The sequence below is a fragment of the Epinephelus fuscoguttatus genome, linkage group LG10 (genome assembly GCF_011397635.1).
Source record: "Epinephelus fuscoguttatus linkage group LG10, E.fuscoguttatus.final_Chr_v1".
Taxonomy (NCBI): domain Eukaryota; kingdom Metazoa; phylum Chordata; class Actinopteri; order Perciformes; family Serranidae; genus Epinephelus; species Epinephelus fuscoguttatus.
The window spans coordinates 21,245,756-21,272,168 of record NC_064761.1 but is presented as its reverse complement, the minus strand read 5'-3'; the positions used below and the strand labels follow the sequence as shown (position 1 = coordinate 21,272,168).

The following is a 26,413-nucleotide window of genomic DNA, read 5'->3' as shown; positions in this document are numbered from 1 at the left end:
TTGCCATGACGGCACACACATAGACTTACAAGAAAGTGAGAAACAAATGCACAAAAACAAACCATGTACACACACAACTCCACTCCTCCAGCAAAGCAAGCACTGATCTTGCAACATCCAATGTAGCATCAAAACTGTATGAAAAAGAGATGGTCGAGGGGACAAGGACAAATGAAAAGAAGGTGATAATGCCTCTGCTGTGAGGTAATAATTCTTTTGGGAATTTAAAGGCATTTCTGTATTAACAGACAGCTGCTAGCACTCTGGCAGGAGGCTGCAGAAAGACATGTGGTACCTATGTGACACATGGTTTTACCAACTGTGTGTGTGTTTTTTCTTTCATCTGACAATGAGGAGCTGCACTGGAAAGGCATAACGCACACTATCCCCTCAAGATACCAACCCTTGCGCAGGCGCCCTCACTGGCTTCCCACCTGAAAACACTAATTGCATTCTTAGGAATGCACAATCCAGCCAAGGGTACAGTTTCAAGGAATCAAACTCAGATTTCTGTGGTGGTGGTGGTGGTGGGGAAGAAATTTGCCCCTACGCTATCTGTACACCACCAGAGCCTCGGCTTACAGTTTTTCTATGCAACTGCGCCTAACCTGTGGAAACAAATATGTGAAACTGTGTTGTTTTTTTTGCATAAAGACTGTACGCTTTGCTCAGGGAACAATGGGATGTTTACCCTTGGTCTGTTCTTTTTGAACCAGGGCGCAATGTGTCCAGTTATTCGTATGCATGCATTCGTAGGCATGAAAAACAAATTTAAAATCACCTGACAGATACATGTGCACACACACAAACACACACACACACACACATACTGGATGCGTACACAGTAACGTTTGAACAGAACACCTAAAATTGCACCCCTGACAAGACTGTGTTGCAGTGCCCTTGACTAACAATGACAAATGGATGCAATATGCAAAGTCTGAACAAGTTGCTTTTGGGTACAAAACAGGGAAAAAGATTGCTCCAGGTACCATTATGGGATGCGTTTGCTCTCCTGTTTCCCAGCTGAGGTGAGCTGAGCTGAGGTTAATGGCATGTGTCAAGATCAAGAGGTGTGTAGGTGAGTGTGTGTGTGTTACGTGTGTCCATGAAGGTGTTAGTAAGAGAGACAGAGACAGAAAGAGAGTTCGCTTATTCAGAGGCGTGACCTGTCGATGGCTAATATATTATTTTGCTGGATCTGTACATGACACTGTATTTGTTAAGAATGTAAATGACCACAGATACATTACTTGGAAATGAAGAAATGATGCACTTTAAACAGATAAAAATCTGTATCTGTCACAAAGGGTTTTGATAGGGTTAGGTAGATATAGATAGCTTGTAGATGATAGATAACTACAAGCAGGAACCTCTATGAAAAAAGTTGCAAAAGAATCCTTTTTATTGCCTGGTATCCTCACAGTGCAGAAGGAATGCATGCACTTCTATCTGCTTCTGTCTTGTAGCTTTTAAAAGTGAATATAATACCCCAAAGACACATTACACCAAAATTTAAAACTCAAGTAAAACAAAAAGCTTCCTAGAAATAAAATTAATATAAATAAGTCAGAAAACACCTGCATAACCCCGCTCCTGTGTGTCTCCGTATCCGTGTAGTTGTGTATGTGCGCGCACGCATGTGTGTGCATGTGTGTACGCGTGTGCTGCAGCACCACCACAGTGGCAGGGTGTATCCATCATGATAAACCGGCAGACTCGGCGACTGTCACATGCAATCACACTTCACTACGGTTCGCAGGACTTCAAAGTGAAAATGAATGGTAGTTCATCGACATGAAGACTTCATATATCTTCGTTCTTTTGGCTTTTTCTCTCTTTTATTTTTTGGAGGAGACTTGTCTCTTTTCTCCCGGCCCTTTGTTGTGAGGACCATCTTGTGTTTTTCTCACTGTCTGATGGTGGGATACATGTTTTTTTTTTTTTTTTTTTGTTCTATCCGTCATTTTCTATCAGAGAATTTAAAACCAGTAAGTCTCAAATTTTGACTTTCAATTTTCAATCGAAGTTCGCTTTCCACATATTTACAATCACAGTTTACAAGGAAGGTCACATTTACATATGGAATAGGGAATGTATAAGGAAAGTTATGGTAGAGTTAAAGCGTCATTGGGCTTTGTGTGACCACTAGGGGACACAAAATGGCGGCGCGGTGATGCAGTGGTTAGCACTGTTGCCTCACAGCAAGAGGGTTCCTGGTTCGAACCCAGGGTAGGGGAGCCCTTCTGTGTGGAGTTTGTATGTTCAGTGTGGGTTTTCTCGGAGTACTCCGGCTTCCTCCCACAATCCAAAAAGACATGCAGGTCATTGCCCGTAGGTGTGAATGTAAGCGTGAATGGTTGTCTGTCTCAACATGCCAGCCCTGTGATAGTCTGGTGACCTGTCCAGGGTGTACCCCGCCTCTCGCCCAATGTCAGCTGGGATAGGCTCCAGCTTGACCTCTCTGCTCATGTCACCCTTTACTAATAATATAGGCTACAACTGTTGGTTGTGAACGTGTGGACTGAGACAGGATGCCTTTGATTTTAATAACCAGCAAGCTAAAACTAATGAATAAAATAAAACTTGCTTTTTAGTGTAACAGTAAGCCAAAAGTGACTCAAGGCTGTGTAAAGTTGAAGAATCAACTGTGGGTTTCCTTAAGATGAGCAGCAGAACAGCAACACTTTTACATAACATAAAGTCCCTTGATTCAATGTTAAAGAAATACCTTCATTTAAGCATTAAGTATTTCCAAATGCCCTTATTCAATGTCAATGTGTAATACTGTTGATATGATTGCATTTTATCTGAACTTATCATTCACTATTGCTGAAAAAGTGCCTAACAACTCCCCAAAAAATGTATTCCTTGATGGTAATGCAGCTAATGACAGGAAAAAAAAAACCTTTAAAGATTGAAAAGTCTACAAGGCGTTAAGCTATAATTGAACATGGCAAGTGTTAAATGTGATAATCATCAAATTTGTAACCACTAGAAAGTCAAATGAGCCATAATAATGCCGGTGCTGCAGCTGCTGCGGCTCTCTCGTACCACTGCAAGGCTTGCCTTTAATCTAGTAATGACTCTGAAATGACACTGCGCTTTAAAAAACTGTGGAGATGAGGCTATAGGTCTCCCTGCCTCCCTCCCCGTCTCCCTGCCCTGGCCCGGGCCCTGCTCTCACTCTCCACGCTGTTTGATTGGCACATGCTTTCACTTAATGAGGGATAATTACTAAGGAAAACAAGTGGGAGACCACATCTGCTCAGTGTAAAAAGAAGTCCAGGCCTGGTGCAATCTGTCAGACGGGGCTTTCAGGTTGTGTGTGCGAAGGTTTTTACCCACGTTCAGCTGCCTCCCAGTCCGACTCCAGCCCACCAGGACCCTCCCTCCACCCTGTCCCGACGAGAAGCAGATTAATAGGAATCAGCATGAGGCTGTAAACACTCACCGGGAAGGAGTGTATATCTGTGTGCGTTGACGCGCATGGGAAATGACCTAGGGTATCTGTCGGGGACAAGCCAGGGGCCACAGCAGGAAGGGCAAAAGGCCAGTGGGGACGATCAACATCAACATCCCAATCAGCGTCCTGCTGCCAGAGCTGTTGTTCCCCAGCGCCCATCGCCACTGTTTTGTTTACTTTCACACAATGCTGTTAACAGTAGCAGACTACACGTATAGCCGCCCTACTCCCCAAACACCTCCTCACACTGGCAGTAAATCAACTCTGCATGGGATTCACATTACGCTTAAAGGTTTCTTAATGATCTGCCCATGTTTACAGGTATCTGACTTGATTACAGTCTAATCTTTTACCACTAATCAAAGTTCTAAAGCGGCACTTGTCATGTTTAAATCGAGTTACTGTCAAAAATTAATTTCGTTTGACTGGTAAAAGTACATTTTATTGAATTGATTGATTTTAATATTAATTTAATATGACATGTGTGTTTCAGAAATCAACACATCATGATTGGGTTTGGTTGTGACATACTGTACATTCTTGTCAATCATTTAACAAACCATACGACAGTCAGGATTTAATACTGTGGCTATTCTGTGGGTGACGACCCACGCTTAATTTATGCTTGACACTCTTGACACTGGCCTCTCAGCAAATGATGATATTTTACATCTTGACCAACTTAACCTCTCAAACGTTTCAGCTTTTCATACATAAACGAGCATGAGCGTAAAAAAAAGAAAAATCAAATGTACAATTTTATCTCACTTATTTTGCCAGCTTTATTTTAAGGTATCTGAGCGACTAAATGTGGATTAAAATTATGCAAAAGTTTTTGACAATGCCAGACATTATGAATTTCTATATGCACAGCGAGTTTTTTAACCCCATTTTTCTTTTTAGTTTAAAAACTGCATCATTATTCAGAGGCACAACTGGTCCAACTGGCCAGCTAACAAAGCCTAAATGCAGTTAATATTAAGTCTAAATTAGGTTAAGTATATTTCTTAAAAAACAGTTTTAATTGAGTCTTGAACAGTGGTAGATTTGACTGTAAAAATCATAAAAACTGACCAAAATGGCATGGCTCAGTTAATGGGGATCAATTCAGCTGCTTTCATTTCTCTTACGTTTGCTTATGACAACTGCACCACCTCTGTCATTTTATAAACCAGTTTGAAAGACAATCAACTAATTACTAATCTCCCAACTTGATAAAAAGCCAAAGAACACACTCATATTTTCCACCTATTGAAATAATCTAGAATGAGACGAGTGACAGCAGCGTTTATTTGCTTTAACCCTTAATGCAGCGAAAGGAAAATGGCTCACACGTAAACTGGAACTGATATTTGACAGCCTTTTAACCTCCCGGCACCCTCACCCCCTCCTCCTTCTCCTCTGCCCCATCCAACCACCTCTCTGCCACCCACCCACTCGAAGAACAACAGGGTTTTGCTTTCTTGCCCTGTGCTGACCCAGTTCTCGCTAATTACCCGCAAAGTATACATCAAAGCCGGGGAGATCTACAGATCTGCTGCGACGTGGCAGGGTAAGGGAAACCAGGACTATCCCTAACCTAGTCACCACCAGCCATCACTGATGTGTGTGTGTGTGTGTGTGTGTGTGTGTGTGTGTGTGTGTGTGTGTGTGTGTGTGCGTGCGTGTGAAGTGGTGTCAGCCAATACAAAAGGCCAGGCGGTGAACTTATAAATAGAATGGTCATTGTTTCAACATGGGTAATTTCGGGTGTCGGAGTTGTTCCTGTGTGGGTCGGACGAGGGGGAGGAGGGGATGTGGAGGAGTGAGGTCATGAAGTTGGGAGTCAGCTGATGGGATAACACGCCTGTTGACACGCACATATGCACAAACACATATCACTGAATGCATCAAAGCAGGGATTAAAAAAAACAAACTCAAAAGCGGAGTACACCATCTTTCACTCCTCTTTCTCTCTCTCTCTCTCTCTCACACACACACACACACACACACACACACACACACACACACCAAAGTGCAGACATACAGGTATGGTACAGCAGGGGCAAAGGGGATGGTTTGCTTTCTTATGACACAGGCTATTACTAAATTGAGCTGGCAGGTAATTCTAAGGCAAATAAATGCCAGCAGGTTTAACACAAGGAAAGGTCTTAGGGGTGCCGGCGTGAGCAATGACAGGAATTCTCTCGCCTCTTTTGACAGGAAGCCTATTATTCCCACCGCTTTATTTTCCCAGGCCAGTTTTTAAAAACTGATCTCTCCTATAGTATTTCATCTCCCCCCCACAAAATCAGTCCCTCCTCATCTGAATTACAGCCGCTCCTCGCTAACTTTTGCGTGTCCGCGTCTTCGCTCCCAGACTGAATATTTACAGTAGAGGAGAATATAGGCGGATATTTTTTTTTAACAGCTTCTTTCACTGACTCCTTTTCAGTTAGTTTCAAGGGTACTTAGGTGACCATTTTTACAAGGGCTTTTCCATACAAAAACCTTGATGCTAATATCTTGAATTAAGTCTCGGTGTGTACAAAATCCTCCCTTCAAGTAGGCGAACATACGGCATTACAAAATGTGCAACAGAGCTTTAATGTTAATGCTGCTCAAACTTAAAAAAATAAATAAAAATACAGCAAAAGATGAAAAGAGACAAAGGAGGAAAAAATAAGTACAAGTTGAGACAAAACACACTATAAATACACTACTTAAAAAAGCTGTGCTACATCCTCATTATAAGTGCCATCTCAGAGAAGCGTGGTGGGAGTCAGCGCTGACCTTGGTATCCCGTTTGAATATTGTTTTAATGCCGCCGCTGGTAATTGAGGATGCAACGCAAACAGTGGACTCTTTTTCAAAGGGAAAGTTATTTTCCCAGGCAATGGGAATGCTAACAATCATGTCGTGCATTTATTTGTTTGTTTTTCAACCCCACCTCATAATTATCTGAGACACTAATTAAAATATGGATTTATAAATAAATCTCCATGATTTTACCTATGACTACATTAACTTAAAAGTTTTCATCACCCTTGCATAGATTTTTTTCCCTTTCTAATTCCTCAAGAAAACACTTGGAAATATTTCTTTTTGTCTTTAGGCATCATTTGCAATAAATTTATTAAATCGTGTTTTTTTTTTTTAAATATATAAAATATAAAAGTGTTTGGTTAATTAAACGCTACTATTAAAGTGAAATAATATTTGTGTTAAGTTAATTTAGTGCTGTATTTTTCTATTTAAAAAAAGAAAAAAATATTCAAGGTTAATTATTATGACACAGAGCATGTATACAGTGTGAGCATATGAAATATAAACTATTCATACAGTACATAAATACAGTATTTTATCCCATTCAGACTAATTTTGTCAGCAAAGGACTGAAAATTCTTATTAAGTCCTATTAATCGATCGATTTTCGAAAGATATCCCTAAAACCAGAGCATACTACCCAGAATCCCTTACTGTCCCAGTACGTCCAGTAACCTCCACTCCACTGGCAGAGATGTTTTAAATAGCGTGTGGTGTGAGATACAGCCGCCTCTGAATAAGAACATCAAGGGAATATGGTTCCTGCTCTCTCAAACAATCCAAAATGAAAAACATTTCCCTCCATAATCTGACCGGTGAGAGGTTTGCCATGTGTGCGTGTGTGCGCTCCCGCATGTGTCCTTGTCCGCGTACGTATGCCTGTGCAGTGTGTGAGTGGCTGAAAGGATTGGGGTTACAACCAAGGTTGTAGTGATACAAGGTTTGCTGAAACTGGGCATTTTAAATGAAAAATAACCTCTTCTCCTTGTGTTGGTAACTTCACTTACTGTAATCCACCTACATAAATGTAAATGTAGATTTTCACATCAATATTATATTCCTTATATGTCTGTGATTTTTTGGGACGTTTAATCTAAAATTCATGAATCCAATTTTCACGGAAATCCAATTTTATTTATGATTTTAATGTAAGCTATCAACAAGTCCACATTAAAATCTGAAAATAAGTTTTTTTTTTTATATGGCATATGTCTTTAATTTTATTGTTTCATTTCATTTTTTAGTTCCATCTCCTTCCACTGAAAACATAGCTGATTTGGGTCACCTTGTTTGAAGCAGCTGCATACCCTAAAGTAATTAATTAAAAAATGAATAAATAGAAAAATATATAAAAAAGAAACTATGGCAACAACATTGCTCTGTGTTTCAGCAGAAAGAGTTTTCGTGTCCATGATGATCTAAATGTTAAATTGGCTTTTCCACCCTGTCAGCAACGCCAGTGTGAGGCTATTATTGTCATTTTTGAGCATAAAATAAATGACATTAAAATAAATAAATAGGCAAAATATCAGCCGCTGCATCTCATTTACAGAAGTATTATTATCAATCCTCAAAAATCAAGTGAGCCTGAGTTACAACATGGCATAGCAGGGAAAAAAAAGTAGGGAGGGGAAGCAGGAAAGGAAAAATTTGGCTTTGAATGGGCCGGTTGTGCAGGTCCAGATGAGTGTACTGGAGACGACTGACTGAGAAACTGGATCCAAGCTCTGTTGTTTTCGTTTCTTCTGCCAAATGAAAACTTAAAATAACTTCTAACTCCTTGGTCTGTAGGGGGTTGTGGGTAGTGGTGACAAGTGGTTACACACACTACGCACGCACACACATACACTTACAATACTTGTGAGGGGCATTACATAAAAAATTAAAGCCGGTTGTCACAAGATTGGACGTCCAGGATCACACACGAACACAGACACACAAACCCCACCATCACCTCTTGGTGGCTTCTGGCTTCTGCTCAGTACACGCCGGCCAAAAACTCTTTTCATCCTCTGGTTTATTCTGCGCTCCTGCTCTCTGCATTTTTTGCAGTTTATTCTCACCCAGCCAATTTAACAGTGAATGCTCCCTAATTCTATATTGGGCAGTGCGGGGTTACAGTTAAAGTAAAGGTTGAAATTATAATTTGTAGGGGGGAATATTTTTGATGCACCGGCTTTTTAGGACGCACGAGCTGCACGGCTACGAGACAGCAACAACAGCAAATCACACATGATTAATAAGTGACAGTGTTAGGCAAAAAAGAGACCCCAATATGGATCCACTTACATGTGATTTATTTGGTTTTCTCGATCAACAACAAGGATGGAGATGGCTTTACGCCGGCTTTTACAAGAGCCTCAAAACTGCAGGTTGACTCAAGGTAATATTAAGGGCACACTTTCTCCCACTTACAGTATATAGGAAAGTTTTCACTCTTGCCTACCACCTGTTAAGGCCTAAATACCTAAATAAAAGCTCCCCGTAAAAATCATCAGGCCTCATTCACAGGTGTTTTGTTGTTTTTACTCCTGTTTGCAAAAACTGAGTTACAGAGGAATAAAAAAAATCCTGCATCCGTGCAGATCACTGACTTGCTCTTACACACATGAAAATCTATTGGAATCAAGACTGAGCTTACAAATGTAGGCATTCTAAATCTATCATTACCAATAAATAAGCACATGCAAAATCTAATTTATGGGCATCAATCAGAGAAAATGGTGAAAATGTGTCTCACAGGACACTTGTACTTTCACTTATAGTTTTGTATGCACAGAGTTGATAATCTGTTCTGACTGGCAATATAATGAACTGTAATTTTTGTGTGTATACAAAAATAACCCTCTTTTCTTGCCTGGCGGAGCCCTTATTGTTTTAGACATTTGTAAAACTCAGCGTGCAGATGATCTCTCTTTTACATCTGCAGGGGCATCACAATTGCTCCACAATTGAGATGGGTCTGAGTGTGGTCTAATATCAAGTTTATTAATGGGCCGTAGTTTCTATTACACTGATGAAATATAAGGAAAGAATAAGCATAATGTTAAATGGAAAAAAGCTCAACTGGAATATTTTACATTTAATATTTTTCAGATGCTGCATTTGTTATTTCAAGGCCTACAAATCACTGCAAACACATAACAAGTTTGTGTGTGCTTTCCTGGCCATCTGTATAATTTGCTTTAACAATATTAACAGTTTTAAATCAGAAAATACTGATCTATTCCCGTAAGTACAAAATAAGTTCATATTCAAATTTTCATGAATGAGGCCCTGTGGGAGGTGTGGAATGCATACATGCTGTTGGGTGGAGACTTTTTCACCGTGAAGGGGGCACATCTTTGAAGTAGAGACGGTTGTGGATTGTGGGTGGCTGATACTGATATAAGCGGTACTGTGTTGCAGCTGCTGTCAGTTCGACATCCACGTCTGATGCCACTGAATTCATCAAGTTACTGAGGCAGCTCTTTAAAGCAGGGGGACCAACCCCACATAAAAAAACAACAACATCTCAATGAAATTTAATGACAAACTAAATTTACAAATATCAAATTTAATCTTGGAAGTTCCAGCTGTGGTCAGTGATATCAGAGGTGACACTTATTATTAGTAATATTTAATAAAAGGCTGATAAACTCCTGGCAGTTCATCAACAGCCCTAGCTGTTCACTATCTGGCAGTGATAAATGTCATGCTTTGTGCATTAAGCTAAACTGGTAACAGAGCCACTGACTCCAGGAGTACAAATCTTTTTATTGTGAAAACTGAGCTTCAGGACTGGAAAAAAAAGAAAAGAATCACCCCTGCTCAAACAATCACTTCTGATGCTGTAAAAGCATTGCTTACTCACACAACAAATCTCCCATATGGCAAAAATCAATAAGGACAGCAACACTGTATTGATCATATCTATATCTTGGATACACGCTGATGTCATGCTCCGCTAGCCAAGTGTGGGAGTGTTTATCAAAGAAGGGGTTCTGCATTCTTTCAAAGGGAACAATATTCATTTGAAGCTGTAAGTTGTTATAAAATTATACCTCTGGTAAAAGGCTATTTTTACAGTCAGTTATGTCTTTGGATGGTCTGATGTGTGCATTATTTGCATCCCCACTTCAACTTGAAACAACAGATACCCTCATGGAAGTGAAAAGATTGCATCGATGCTGTATGTAACAAACTGCAGCGCAAATGAAAAGCAGTTTGTAAATTTTAAAAGCATGGATTTTCATTTGGAGTGTAAAATAATTGCCCTAATTGACAAATTTTGCTTGTTTATCTGAAAAGGACCTATATAAACCTGAAAGAGAGCTGTTCTTTCATGGCGCCCTCATTAAAATAGTGCTACCACTTCAAGCTGGTGACATCAGAAAGTGATGTCAGGTCAACAGCGTGTACCATTTTCTTTTGAAATCCTGAATTACTAAACTAATATACAATTACTGCGTTTTCCATAGACGTATGCAGTTTTTTTTCTTTTCTAAAGTCAGATTTAACCCTGAGTGAAATGATAAATTTCACGTCTAAAGCTTTACTGAATGCCTGTAAAATCTCATTACCACTCGCCGGTCTGTTCATTTCATAAGAAAAGCGAAAACATTGTTGTCATCAGTTCCTGTGATATAAAAGACCTTAATGCGATATGAATGAAATGGCTCAGATAAATTCTCCCATTGATTTCTCTATATTTCCACACTGTAATGACAAGGCACAGGGTTGCCCTCCACAGGCAGCAAACGGACATAACAGAAATGAAAGGATACATTCTGGAGAAAAAACAAAACAAAAAACCCTCGCCTGCAAAGTTACCAGAATCAAACCACAGGGACTCAGTTGCACTCTGAACAACTTGCGGAGGACGATCATTACCCTAACATTTTCTTTCCGACTCCCTAACTTCCTTCACCTCTCTACTTTGTTTTCTCCCTCTCCTCCTCTCTCTTTCCCCCCCAACGCCTCCCTCTGCAGCTCAAAGTTATTGATAGTTTAAAGTTATGGGCTAATAATAAGATGGACACTGCATGGCCAGGAGCCTATTATACCCAGGTAATGGATAGTGAGGGGGTTTTGAATGACATTGCCCAGAGATTGGATGACGAAGGGTGGAGCGATTTATGGGCTACCCAAAGGAGCCCCCGTCCCTCTTCTCTCCCTCTCTCTCTCTCTCTCTCTCACACACACACACACACACACACACACACACACACAGCGGGCCATGCTATTTATCTCTAGCTTGATAAGGAAGCAGATGAGGCATGCCTGTATTTATGGTGAAGATGTTCATAAAAACTACCGGCTCAGAGTAGGAAGTTAGAATCGACTCAGAAGAACAGCATATCCGCTCAAAACTCTGTGTGCACGTCGTTCGTGCCGTACCAAAGGAGTGAATACAGTTTTGTTTTTTTGATGATCGTGGTTGAAAGGAAGCGTGACGTGACTTTACTGTATCGTGATTTTTCAGAATTATCTTAAAATCCACAAATTTCAAAGACGCACCCATTGCTAATGAAATAATTATTTGACTCATTTCTAGTAAACAGTGTTGTCTGACTTTTTAATGTTACTGCATCAATCAAAATTGAGTTTAGCAAAGTACTAATGCAAATTAAGTGCTTTAAAAATGAGCAGCAGACTAGATAAGACAAAAGCAAACATGCTTTGTGTCCTCCTATTTGGTCAAAGCCAAACATTTAACAACTTCTGCACATACGTGATAAAGTGTAACAGATATCCATACGTCCTGGGTGCTACTTCCACACAAACTGAGCATCATCTGCCCTCAGTTAATGAAACACAAGTAAAAAACAAAAGGCCCTGGCCGCTGAGGTCAGACATGCATTTATGCCAGATCCGCAGTATATTTGCTCAAAATGGCCCGCCCAGGTCTCTATTGAGAGAAATAACAGCAACAGCAGAGACACTTCAGACCGTGTTGTCGGGATGGAGGGGAAAGAGGAGGAGTAGTCGGGAGGGCATGAGGGAGTGCAATGAAAAAGGCTTGTCAACATTATCTGTTTTATTGATTTAACAGTAAAGGCTTGCCGCTTAAGCTTTATGTTGCTTTGGCTGGGCCCATTGAAAATACAACAGCTGCAAATAAAAAACGATTTCCTAAAAAAACCTGAGCATTTTTATTTTTTTATATTTTATTTCTATCTCCTGCCTACCGGCTCAGGTTTTGCATGTATTATTGTTAAGGTTTCACACATTTCATCATCTTTATGAGTGGCCATTATGGTGGGACTATGTTCAACTGCGCTCGCCCTCCCAAAGGGATTTAACGGCATTGGAGAGGGCAAGACTGTGCTCCACAGGACAACAGTGGTCTGCTGTAACGCGGGGTCTGGTTATTGTATGGATCATTAAGGAAAAGGGGTAAAAAAAAGTTCCATTAACACTATGAGATATCGTCCACGAAGATGTCTTCCTTCTCTTGAATATAATGAACTAGATGGCATTGGCTTGCGGCTGTGACAGTGCAAGATTAAAACATTCATGGCATCCTCTTTGGCTGAGCTGTAATGTTAGCTATCTCTCTAAAACTCCTCTTTCCTTCAGTGGGGTGGATTGTGGAAGACCAGCGCAGGATGGCGGATGTAGAAGAAAAAAGTTCCTAAATGAAACTGCTTACAACACGGTCTGTGGATTATCTTGAGTAACCTCATCTGATTTCTGGAAAGAGACATTGCTTGAGAGCCATCTATGTTGTTCCATTATATTCAAGAGAAGGCAGACACCTCTACGGCTGATATCTCCAACACTTGACAATTCACACCAAAACAATCCGGACTGACAAAAAGAACTACAGATAATAGGAAAAACACATATTTTTCGATTTTGGGGTCAACTATCTCTTTAAGACCACTGCAGCTGTGGCTCAGAGGGTCGTCCACCAATCAGAAAATCAGTGGTTCGATCCCCAGCTCCTCTGGTCTAAGTATCCTTGAGCAAGATACTGAACCCCAAATTGCTCCTGATGACTATTCCATCCATGTGTGAGTGTGTGAAAAAAAACAAAAAACTGAGTAGCAGGTGGCACCTTGTATGGTAGCCTTGGCCACCAGTGTATGAATGTGTGTGTGTGTGTGTGAATGGGTGACTAGTAGTGTAAAAAGTGCTTTGAGTGGTCGGATGACTAGAAAGGCGCTATACAAATGCAGGTCCATTTACCATTACCACTGATGCCTTGAGCTAATCAACATGCTAACATACTGAAAATGATAATGCTAGCATGTTGACCTTTAGTTGGTATAATGTTTACCATCTTAGCTTAACGTGTGCTAACATTTGCTAATAAGCACTTGCCCAAAAGTACAGCTAAGGCTGATGGGAACAGATGATGGTGCTATGGAAGGTTAGGGGATCACACTTTTTACAAATCATCCTCTGGGACCATGAATACCTATATCAAATATTACTGCAATTACTGCAAAACCCAACAGTTGCTGAGATATTTCAATAAAACAAAAAAAGTCAGGGGCTCACCAAATTCAATAGGATCCTGAGAGGGCATGAATCTCTATACCAAATTTCAAAGCAATCCATCACATAGTTTGTCTAGGTATTTCACTCTAAATGTTGAGATATTTTCACCGAATAAAAAAGTTTGACCAGCTGGTTGTCAAAATATTTCAGTCTGGACTACATACTGTAAAGTGGACATGGCCTCTGGGTCAGACATGTAAAACTAATACAGACGAGCCTCAAACCTGCATTCTTCCTAATGGCCAGCAGGGGGGCGAAAAAGGTGCCTGATTATATACAACTATGAGAAAATGACCCTACTTCTCACTTCATCAGGGGCGGGCTGGCCATAGGGAGGTTTGGGAGCATTCCCGAACGGCCAGTCTGTTCCAGGCCGAACCGGCTGGTGGTCGGAACGTTTTTTTTTTACCCCATAAAACGCAGCTGCGGTTGACCACAGCAGCCTGCCCTCGCAGCCACAGGTGGCACTGGCATAGAGTGGAACATCAGACTGGGTCCATCTAACATTTTGCATATGAAGGGGGGATACGAGCGGTTAGCAAGCACTGCCTACATGGCCCTATCATCCCAGATGGGTCGGGCCGGCCCAACAAACCTGACCAGACCCACGGGTTCGGGCCGAAAAAATATGCAAATGACTCGGGCCGGGTCGGGCCTCGGGCTTCCTTCTTGCGTCGGGTCTGGGCTTAAAAACCAGCAGGCTGGGTCGGGTCGGGTTGTAATTTTCAGGCCTATTGACAACTCTAGTTTGTGTTACACCATACGTGCATAAATCATTAATCTGCTTTATCAATTAAAAATAAAATCCATACTGTCTGACCAGAAAAATGCACAAATTTCTTTATTGCAAAAGAAAACATAGCCTATTTCAGGAGAGAGTCTGTGTTCAAAGTTAAAAAGATAATATTTGAATATATAGGCTATACATCCTGTTTTCCTGTTCTGTTTCTACATTAATATATGGACTGTTTCATTGCTATTCTGTTGCTAGGGCAACAACTTTGGTCCCTGTTTACTTCCTGTCAGCTTCTACATTAACATACATTCAAACAGGAAATACAAAGGGACCCAAATTAAGAATGTTTATGTTGTCCAGTTTGAAACGCTCCATTTTTACCAGCTCAAGAAAAATACATTAAAGTGAGCAATTCATTTACATTGTGTGTGAGTGTGTGTGTGTGCGCACGCGTGTGTGTGTGTGCGTGTGTGTGTGTGTGTGTGTGGCGCTTTTGTTATGTTGATCTTTATATTGTATTTGTGTTCTAACACTGTGAATTCTTTGCAAAAGTGCTATAACTTTTATCATTGTTGCATTATTATTAACTGACAAGGCCAGTGTCAGCTGTGGAGTTGATGCAGAGGGACAGGATAATGCCAGTCATAGGAGTGAGGAGGAAGAGACAGATGTGGGGGGACAGGAGAAGGAGGAGGAGGAGATGGAAGAGGAGGTGGAGGAGAAGGAGGAAGACGAGGAGGAGAAGGACAAGGAAGAGGAGGAGGAGAAGGAGGAAAGTGGAGCAGGAACCACCAAAAAAACAGTGCCAGGTAAAGGTGCAGTGTGCAGGACCAGGTTGGCATTAGGTCTTTGCATAGAATTATATTATATTCAATACACTCTACTGACTGACTAATCTGTGTGTGTTGTGTTTAATATCATTAGATTGTTTTTATACTGCAAATAAAGTATTCGTGTTAAAATTACGGTTCCACTTGCGTCCGTCGTGCGATCGGAAAAAAGGCCTCTCCAAATCAAGCTCCCGGGCTGAATTTCAACCCCAGCCCGCCCCTGCACTTGATCATTACCTCAGTTAACATTTTACTAATAGGTTTATGGTCTCAATCTTTAGTTTCAGGTCTTCTTCAATACAGCATGATGTTCTTTTCATACATTCAGATCTAATTTAGAATAAAACAGACGATAAAGCAGGGTATACTTTAGAACGTGGCCACCTTGCAAGTGACAAGTTTGCTACCACGTCAACCTGTCAAGCAGGATAGAGGCCTAGCAATGTGGATCTAGTCAAATCCCAACGCTTGCTCCTCCACAGCTCAACCCTCTTGTCCAAATAGGTCATTTCTGAAGAAGAAGATGGAGACAGACAAAGTGCAAAACTCGAGGCTTTTAAGTTTTCAGTTCAACCTCTATCAAAAGATTAAAAAGCAAACATGATCAGCACACATGTTTGAGCATTTATAAATGTTTCCTTCTATATGACATGGTGTCTGATATTTTTTGTGGGTCTTGAGGACTGTCCCTGCCATGCAGAGCAAAAAGCAGTGGGGTCAAGAGAGTGTGTCATTGGAGCAGCTTGGTGCCTGGTAAGGGTTCTTTTGTGTCCTGACCTGTTGAAGCTTATTAATGATGCTCTATGTAGCTCTATTATGCCAGAGCAGCTGATTATTAAAGGGCCCCCTACAGCTACCCAGAAACCAACTCAATACACACATCAAACACACGTTAAATGATCTGCGATACTGAATTATTTATTTATTTATTTATTTATTTTTAGGCATTTATTGGAGTTTTCTTGCTCTGTGCTGCATGCGCGACCAAAGGATGGAATAAGCAATGCAAAGAGGCAGCACAAAGCAAGGTATTTTCTTAAATTTTGTAGTTAATGTTTTGCTGAGAAGAGATGAAGACCAGGTCTTAGAAGGAGGCCACAGTTGCAAGTGCCATCACAGTGATCTGACTAATACCACAGGAGAAGATCATGACTAATTAACATAGATATTTTGCCCTGTTACAATTAAACCAAGAGAGTCAAAGCAATTGGCAGCTGAACAAACAGAGACAGACAGACAGATAGATGCAAGGAACAGAGTAGAAATCCATACGACGGGTTAACACATGAAGCAGTGAAGTCGTATAATAAAAGCCCAGAAAAACCTTCAGTATTAATTACTGTCGACATGGAAAAAAATATAATTAGATATGAGGGGGAAAAAGAAACTATTTATGGCAACCGAGGGGCCTTGCTTAATGATCAGACGGCAGCTAAAACCTCTATTGATTTTCTCGTTAAATATACAGCTCAATTAAAGATACAGCTGATTAAAAGACGACCACAAATCGCAGCGGCGGATCTGGACACGCTGGGGAAGCTGGGTAATGTGGGGCCGCCTGCTGCAGTCAGAAACTTAGATGATTTCATCCTCACATTCTCCTTCATCACTGCAGTGCAGTAGGAAAATAGGCTACAAAGGTATTTTCCATGTGAAAACCAGTTTTTCAAGTTGTGACCATCTCAAATGGAGCTGTGATGCCCCCAGCAGAATTCAAGTCTGATATGTATGTTCATACAGCGCCTATAACAAAAGTATTCCTGTCTCAAGATTTGTGACAGAGCCACCCCTTGACTTTCAGCGCTAAAAGCAGAAAATCAACGCTGATAAGTCACAAACAACAACAATAACGCTGACCTCTGAATGCATAAAGCAGGAATTATCAAACAATACAAATCAACTTCCCTTGTTAAAATGAAGCACCTGCTTAACACAAGCCAGACCAAGGCTCTTTCCCCTTTCTGCCTCAGCCTTGTCACTGACAAATAAAAACCTTGACAGTCTGTGTACCCTTACCACGCGAGAAGGGAAGAATTACAATGTATAATGGAAAACCTTTCTGTTTCTCATTGAAGAAGAAAAAAAACAGTTTAAGGTCTATAAACTGTTGAAGTTTATTTAAAGTTGTTCGCAAGTTTTAGCCGCGGCATTATTTAGTCTTACATTTGTTGTGCTTTATTTCTGGATGGCTGTTATCAAGAATGTTTACATCGTAAATTCAAGTTGTATTTCTGTCACCAGTTGTGTTACATCTGGGAGAGAGTGATGCATGCTTGGATTCAGGTATTTCTAAAGCCCAGTCAGTCATTTTTCACAATACAAAGCAGACGAATATGTCTGTTTACTTCTTTTTTTCTTCTTACCCTGTTGTTAGTCCTTGTATTACATTTGCACCACAGATTATGCCCTTAAATTATTTGTTTATTATCTCCGTGGTCAGGTAAAGACCTTGTACGGCCAATCTTTCATATGAAAAGCTAAAACGATGCTAAAACCAAAGCACAGAACTTCCTCAATAAATTTAACATGTAATGTAATTTTTCTTTCAGTGACGGCAACATTTGTGTGTGTGTGTGTGTGTGTGTGTGTGTGTGTGTGTGTGTGTGTACCTGCAGAGAGTTGAGGAGGATGAAGATGTAGGCCATGACAATGGAGAAAGGCACCAAGACACCACACAGCCACGTCAATCCAAGGATGGGCAGCAGCACCAACACTGCCTTCACTGCAGCCCTGTGTTCACCCACACGTGTATGCACACACACAGAGACACAAATCACAGCACAAGAATGTAAGTATACACATGCATATTGGCAAACACACAGGCATGAAATTATCAAGCATACACACACATCATAAAGACTCTGAATTGGTCGACTGGCTGACTGAGCTGAACCCATACCACACCAGATAATGTTAATTTAAGTATTAGTTAAAAAATTGCACTTCCTCCTGAGCTCAGTTCGGGGTTTCTGAACTTTTCAGCTCTTTTTGGACAAATACAAGCGGCTTTGGCAGGCCGGTTGTTCCATATACAACACTGTGCGGCTGGAAAGGCTCACGGGGTGACAACTTCCCACCTTAAATCCGCCTTAATTCTGTTTAGAGTGGAATTATCTTCCCGCTCAGGTGACCGCCAAACCGCACCAGCTGTGTGTGTGTTCATATGTGTATGTGTGTGTGTGTATGTGACACGGCGGGCGGCGAGCGGCATAGGAATGTGTTTGAGTTTCCGAGACGGCTGCCACCCAGGGGTGCCAAATGGTTCAAGGCCTGCTTTGAGAACCTTCATAAAGCACCTACTGTGAGCCCCGGTGGGCTGAGGTAGTGAAAAAACATACACACTTTAATATGATTTTCACTGATAGGATCATATACAAGCCTGCTGGGGTGAAATCTGCTGGATCGCACACAGCATAGTTTCACTCTGATGAGCAAACACCAGCGCCAAAAAAAAGGAAGCAGAGGACAACAGCGGTGATGTAGCTTAACAAGATATCTTTTTTGCATGAACGCTGTCGTCCTGTAGCCACAAAAGTGTATCTCATAAATAACATGCAGTTATTAGGGCTGACTGAATTACATCACAGTCCTAAATAATTCAGCAGACAGACATACAAGAAATAAAACATGCAAATAAGTGTATTGTGTGGATTTATACGGAGCATACAGAGCTACAGATAACATAAATCTCTTCTTAAAATTTTAATTCACCACATATTGTTGTATGCTTCATTATCATTCAACCCTAGACAACAACAAATACTAGATCATTAAAAAATATGGATAAAATTAGCAATAAAAATGTATACACTGCACCCCACCGTTAGCAGGGATAATACCAGCTTCCATCCAAATATTTAGAGATCATTTCAGAATATTAATATCTGAATTAGGGTTTGATCAACATGATTTTCCTGAAGGACAGTAAAAGTGCTGCTAATTTTAGACTGCAGCTGCTGAGAGATGATTTTTTACTGATATTATATAATAACATAACAGGTCTTCAGGCCCCCCAACAAAAAAAAAAAATCACAATTTTCATAATAATATTAACAACACCACTAGAATTGCTATTGTCCTTGTCCTCAGAAACAATCTGGTACAAGGATAAGACCCTCCGACAAATGGTTTTAATGCAATGTAGTGTTTAGAGCAGAAATAATACTGTGTTAAATGAAGATGGCAGGTCAATAGGACCTTTTAGATTGAAAAAAAAATAATAAATAAATAGCCGACACTGGCAAAACAAATCAGAACAGAAAACCTGTACCAGAATATTTTTTGTATCTTGTCATCACTGAAAGATACCAAAAATATAAGACCTGAGATTTTTTTAAAAAACACTTCAAATGGTGGAGGCTTGAAGCTGTTTCCATGAGCAGCACTAATGCAATCCATTCAAAATGTATTCCTATACGGTTTGATGAATGAGGCTCGCTGTTTTAAAATGACAAAATCCAATATAAAACCCTCCAGCTGATTTTTATTTGACGACCAGTGACTACACTTGTCTGCTCCAAGGCCTGTGGCCCGGGTGAATAATCTGAAGAAAAAAAAAAAGAGAGAGGACAAATTGCGCCTCCTTGTGGTTTTTTACCTGATTTGCTCATAGGCTTGATCCACAGGACTGGTGCCCATGGCCAACATGATGGACCGTCTCTTGGCTGTGGAGATGGTGATGACCACCACCCTGGTCAGAACCATGATATTGACCTGAAAGGAACACAAAAGGACACAGAAATGAGAAGAAGAGGTGGTTGAAATGAGAGCATAAAGAAAATAAAAAGATGTTGGCATATCTGTAGGTCAGAGATTGTGGTAAAGAAAACGAAAGAGTAAAGAAATAGACACACAAACCAAACAACTGCTGCTTAAAAATGCTCTGCAACATCTGCCTGTATTACTAGTAACATTAGCTTCCACAGTGCAACATAATGTGGACCACAACAGGAAATAATTAGTACTCAACAGCTGAGTGCATCTTGTATTTCAACCATTTCAGCCTGAATAAACTACATGATTAGGATCAAATTCTCTGACCATGATGATGAAGATGACAGGCCCAGCAAAGCCCCAGATGATGCCATTCTGAACGCTGAGCCAACAGTAGCCGTCGGCTGAGTATTTGCCCGAGGCTGATGCCAGCGTGATGGTGACTATCAGCACCGGCAGACCTGGAGTTAGTGAGGGAGGGGAATAAAAAGAAAAACAGAGGAGGAGGAGAATAAAGGGGAAGAATAAAAGTACCAAGAGATGGATAATCAGGAAGAGCAAAGGGAGGGGACAGGAGGGGGGAATGGAGCCACATTCAGAGACCTTTGTGATGCAAATGTTCACAAACACCAGGCAAAAATCTACCGTATACTTCCGACACTTCGCAAACTTGGTTTTACTTTCAAAATTTTATCAAATCCTTTATTAGATTACAATGTCCTGAACATTCACTGCAGATGTGTGTAGAGAGGGATTCTGTTACCCCAGCCGATGAGATAGTAATACTTCATGTGACGATCCTCGCTCAGGTTGACTGCGACCACCTTGCTCCAGAGCAGCAGACCCTCCACCAGCATCCAGCTAAATGCTGCCATGAAGAAGAGGTGGAGCAGTGCGGCCACAAGTGTGCACGCCACCTACAAATACACCAACACAGACACGCAGACAAAAAGAAGTTATATTTAATATTTCAGGCATTCAGATGAGCATGCCTCAACAGTACAAAGTATAACTTCAATTCCCATATCACAACTAGAGGAAGAATTTATAGAGGACATTATGTGAAGCATTTTACTTCTCTATTGCTAACAACAGACAGGAGTGGCTTCTGTCCTGAAGCACAAAAACACATAATGTCAAAGGTTAAATAACCCCATGTTGTTGATGGATTGTTCAGCAGCAGCTCATGACCATAGATGATGAATGAGGTGGCAAGTGGTCACTAATATCACAAACACACAAATTACTGTTTGTTGATGCATATTTTTGTGAAATCATGATGTAACAGATTTTACAGTGTGGATAAGCTGAGGATTGTGTTGGAAATATATTGTGTTTATCCTAATTTATCGAGTGTCACACCCAGATTCTGCAAGGAGTCTGGATGACCAGCTGTCCTTCGCTGCCAACAATTCCGCAACAACCTGCTCCAGCAGTTTCATTTGTCGCAAAATTAGAAGAGTACCTCCATTCCTCACCCAGGAGGCAGTGAAGGTTCTGGTCCAGGCCTTTGACATCTCACATCTAGATGACTGCATCTACCTCCTAGCTGGTGTGCCTGCATGTGCCATCCAACCTCTGCAGCTCATACAGAAAGCAGCGACCCAACCTGTCTTTAACCTACCTAAGTTTTCCCACACTACTTCGTTCCGCACCCTGCCCTGGCTCCTGTCTGGTGGCTGCTTGAATCCAAATCAAGACACTGGACTGGCCTATTGTAATAAGAACGCCTAAGGCTCATCCAAAATCCAGAGCGTGGTCAAATTCTAAACCCAACCCGTCTACTATGCTCTGCTACTGCCAATCAGCCTACAACTCCCTCAACACAGAGGAGACCCAGCTACCATTCTACTAAGTCCTGACTGCTGTCCTGGCTCCACGGTACTGGAACGAACTCCTCATTGCAGTACAGCAGAAGCTCTACACATTTTTCGTCGCAGACTAAAAACTCATCTGTTTAGACACGGCACATAAAATAAAAATAATAATTAAAAAAAAAATCCTTCTCTATCTCTTATTGTGGCACTTGAAGTGATTCAGCATATTTGATGAAGTTGACTTATTTGCTTGATTCATGCATTTTGGGGTTGCACCCCATGGTTGAAGGCAATTATTGTCAGTCGCTTTGGGAAAACTGGAGAAATTGTGATGAGGATTTAAAAATCAATTCCTCAAACAACTGTAGAAAAGAATAAGAAAAAAGCAGAACAAAGAGAGCTGGTCTGATGTGTGTTAAAACTAGACAACATCTAAAATATGGCAGATTCCATTGGTGTAGTTACCAAATCATATGTCGTGCAACAACAATAATCCCATTAAATCCTATCCTACTGAAGCATCCTTAGCAAGCCCTCCAGACTGATTTGTTGTAAACAGCACTGAAGTGGCTCAAACAGTGTGCTAAAAACCTTGTTAAAATCTGAAAAATCACCTTCCTGATGGTCAGTCAGCCTATATATACATATGAAACCACTTGATGGATTTCCTACTAGCGGCCACCTGCTCCCAGGGGTAAAGCCCACCCTGACATGACCTGGGGTCAAAGGACCAGGGGTCAAACCAACTACAGGCTATTTGGTGACTACTGAGAAATGGAACCATGTGATGGATACGACATTAGTGGCCACTTATGTAACATCCAGTGCCAATGTATTCGTTTAACGGGATCCCCAGTATGGATTTGGATATCAAGTCTCATTACGATAGCTATTAAACACAGTGCTGTGGGTTAGGGTTTAAATGTACAGGAAGGTGGACACTTTTCAACCAAAGCTTGCACTGTACATGTCATGCCAATCTTTATTTATATTCCTAATATTATTGTTAAAATCTTTCTAATGGCTGATGTTAAATAAAAAGTTGCTTCCTTGCATTATAGGAATCTTTTGTCGCTCAAATTTTTAACATTCCATTGATCATCTGTTTTTCTTACAAAGTTTGACAGAATCCAACATACTCTATTCCTTCCTTCCACCTTCCTTTGTTCCCAGTCTGCCTCTTGGTATGACAACATTAAGTCCTATGTATTGGTAAGTAACATCAGATGCCTGTACCTTGTTGTGAATAGCTGAGCCACTGCAGAGCAGAATCACCTGGGCACAGATCAGAGCAATGAACAGGTTCTTATGGATGGACGTCCGGTCGGATTTGGGGATACTGTGGACAGAAACAGGGTTACTTTAAGTTTTTTGACAGAAGTGACAGCATTACAACACAGTGCTGACAAATATGTAAGGAAATAAATGGCACATTAAAGCATAGTAGATAGTTTTGGTAACTTATGCAAGTGGCCAACTGAGACTGGAAACCAGAAAACAAAATTTAACACATGAATAAATGTTAGGAAAAGAAAGGCAAAGATTTCTTTTCTAATAAAAGGGGCTTATCCTGTATATAGTAGCCATTTAGGAGATTTTACACACAGTTTATCTGAGCTGTGTTTATCCTCAGCTAAGCCTTGAGCTGAGTGTTAAGCCAGGCTCAGACTACAGGAGTTTAAAAATCATAACCGACGTTGAAGTAGGATTACATCCAAACGGCAACCTCAGCCAATGTTGAAGTGCCAAAAACTGCAGTTCATCGCATGACCACTTGAGGCTGGCTCCAAAAGAGAGTAAATCCCCATTGACACCAGTGTCAAAATGCCCAACTTTACAGCAGAAATAAACATGTTCACAGCCTGCTACAAAAAACGGTTTTGGTCTCTATAGCTTAATTTCAACATTCATGACAATTGTGCAGGAGGTGAATTTTATTATTATTAGTAGTAGTAGTAGTATAATAAAAATAACTTATCTGTTTACATTTTATTAAGGCCCACAGTTACGGATATATAAGGGCAGGCTATCTGCGAGGTGTCACTGCAGTGTTAGTCAGATCCACCCTTCGCTCCTAAACAGCTCTACCCTCTCGTCCAAATATGGTCATTTCTGGCTCCAAAAAAACAAGATGAAGAAGGCCAAAATACCATACTCAAAGATAGAGTGGCCCAAATTTCCTTCAGTCTGAGCCCAGCTTTAGTGTTAGCATGTCAGCAGGCCTACTTTTAGTATTTCAACATAGATTTTAAATGTAACATTTAGAATAATATTTGCATATTATTATCCATTATTCTCAAAGCAAAGCTAATGTTGACATTAATTGCGTCTTTATTTTCAGAATTATCCTGTTATAAACTGAGTCAAGTGTTCATCTTGTAGTGCAAGTGGCTGCTAGCCCTAAAAAAGCGAGGGGATCACAGAACCCGATAAGGTCCATCCTCTTGTGACAATGACTGTCAGTATCAAATTTTACAACAATCCATCCAAAAATAGTCAAGTTAAAATTCTGTACAAGTGTTTGACTCATGAACGGACTGATCAATCAATATTTCCTTCACTACAGTGACTAAACATTTAATAGTCAAGGCTGTAAAATGATTGGAATCTGATCTGTGTGGCTGAATCATTCCAGATCTGTGTTTTACATTTATACTTTTCTTTGTACTGTTGCAGTGAACGTGAGCTGTATCTAAGAGACTGTAACATGTCACACTCAATCTTTTAACTTACTACCACTGTTTCAATATGTTTTCCAGTATGTTTTTTTTTCTGGATATTTGATCAATACTATGCTGGACGGCAGTGTATATTTGGTTCATGTACCAGACAAACTTACATCACACCATCTCCTACAAACACATTTACCGTCTTAAATAGGCTGAATATTTCCATTTCAGGTAACAAATGAAATCGACAGCCAAACCTGGTTTAGAGAGCTAAATGAACTGAAGAGCTTCTCATTACCTCCTGATGGATTCAGCCTATTTAAACTCATTTCATATCTGCATCACTGCTCGTGACCACCATAATTTCATGGTGTGATCACCCATCCATCTACAGACATGTGTACCTCTACTTTGTGTGTGTGTGTGTTGTGTGTGTGTATTTAAGCACACAAATGTATGTACATCATACACACCAGCCAGTGTGTGAAATGCATGGCTGCACTCTGATTTCAGGACAGTCATAAATTGTCGGGGCAGCTCCTCTCCGACTGATTGTGATCCCTCAGTGACCCTAATGTTAATTAACGGCTGCGGAATGCCGCCATAAACCTTCACAGTGGACTCACATGTAGAGCGCAGTAATTACTGGATTAGCCAGAGTCAATACTCACAGCAGCCTTAGGAACAGAGCGCGAGCAGTGCAGTGCCGATAAGTTAGCTCTTTCTTTTTAGATTATGGGAGACAGTGTCACATCAAAGCCAATGAGGAGATGTGAAAGTCAAAAGTGGAATGGTGACTTTGATCATGTCAGCATTCCTAAACTGAGTACACCAAAATGTTGTTTTAAGGTTTATATTGTTATTATTACTAATTATTACTAACACAAAAGGCACTGACAGATGCCGAGTTGTGTGCAGAGGCTCAACCAGGCAGAAACCAGGCAGATACGTTGGCGTCGTAAGTAAGCAGGACAGGAAAATCAGCTACTCACTCCAGCACAGTGAACAGCATCAAGGTCACCACCAGTGCACACAGAGACGCGCCAGAGCCGATGAACGTCAGCTTGGTCAAAATAAGCTCTTCCTCAGGACTCCACTGGGACAGGAGGGAAAGGTAGTGGTGAGGGAGAGAGAGGAGAGAGGAGAATGCTGTCAAATGATCACAGGTTTGATCCATCTGATGCTCTCTCAAAGAAATTAAATTTCAAACTCATCTCTTAATGTGTGTGGTGGCTAAATGCCAAAAATGTACAATTTTAAATTGTCAAAGTGCTGCTGATGATTTTGTTTCTTGTTTATTGTACTACATTTTATGTACTTTTTTAAAGAACAGTTCTACCAGTGCATTTTTAAGATGATAGGCACACTGGGAGTGACACCTGCTGGTTACTAAAGTGTACTACAAATCCTATCCACAATTTCAGAGGTCAAAGATGACGACCCAGGGCCATATTCACAAAGCGTCCTAGTGTTAAGAGTTGCTCCTAGTGACAAAGAAAATTCTTAGAATTTTGATTTTTACTTAGACTAGGTCCTGGTAAAGATGAAAGTTACTCACAAAGCATCTTAGACCTTAAATTGTTAGGAGTACAGAGGAGGCCTTTTAAGAGGCTTAAGCATTTCTTATGTAGAGGAGAAAAAGGCAGAGAGACAAACATAGGATGACAATAAGTAAATGAAATGCTACAGATTAGATCGTGCAGGGATAATATGTGTGGTTGACCTCATTAGGGATACGCACACATTTCCCACCCAACGCAATAACACTATGATGCCAGAAATAAAATAATCACAAGACTAAGATATTTGACAAACTGGAAAAATGCATCGATGACTTTGATCTGTCCAAACCTTCCATCAGCAGAGTGACCACGCCAACAATCAGAACA

General features: G+C 40.7%; 1 protein-coding gene across 1 annotated transcript in view; it reads right to left on the bottom strand.

The window, feature by feature from the left end:
- LOC125895381 (adhesion G-protein coupled receptor D2) overlaps positions 1-26,413 on the bottom strand; it is a 110,107-nt gene that overhangs the window by 68,360 nt on the left and 15,334 nt on the right. The window contains exons 15-20 of the mRNA XM_049587138.1: positions 25,517-25,620; positions 23,092-23,194; positions 20,802-20,955; positions 20,366-20,499; positions 19,923-20,038; positions 17,935-18,055 (exon numbers count right to left, since the gene is read on the bottom strand). Coding sequence (XP_049443095.1) covers positions 17,935-18,055; positions 19,923-20,038; positions 20,366-20,499; positions 20,802-20,955; positions 23,092-23,194; positions 25,517-25,620 — 732 coding nt within the window. The remainder of the gene's footprint in view (positions 1-17,934; positions 18,056-19,922; positions 20,039-20,365; positions 20,500-20,801; positions 20,956-23,091; positions 23,195-25,516; positions 25,621-26,413) is intronic.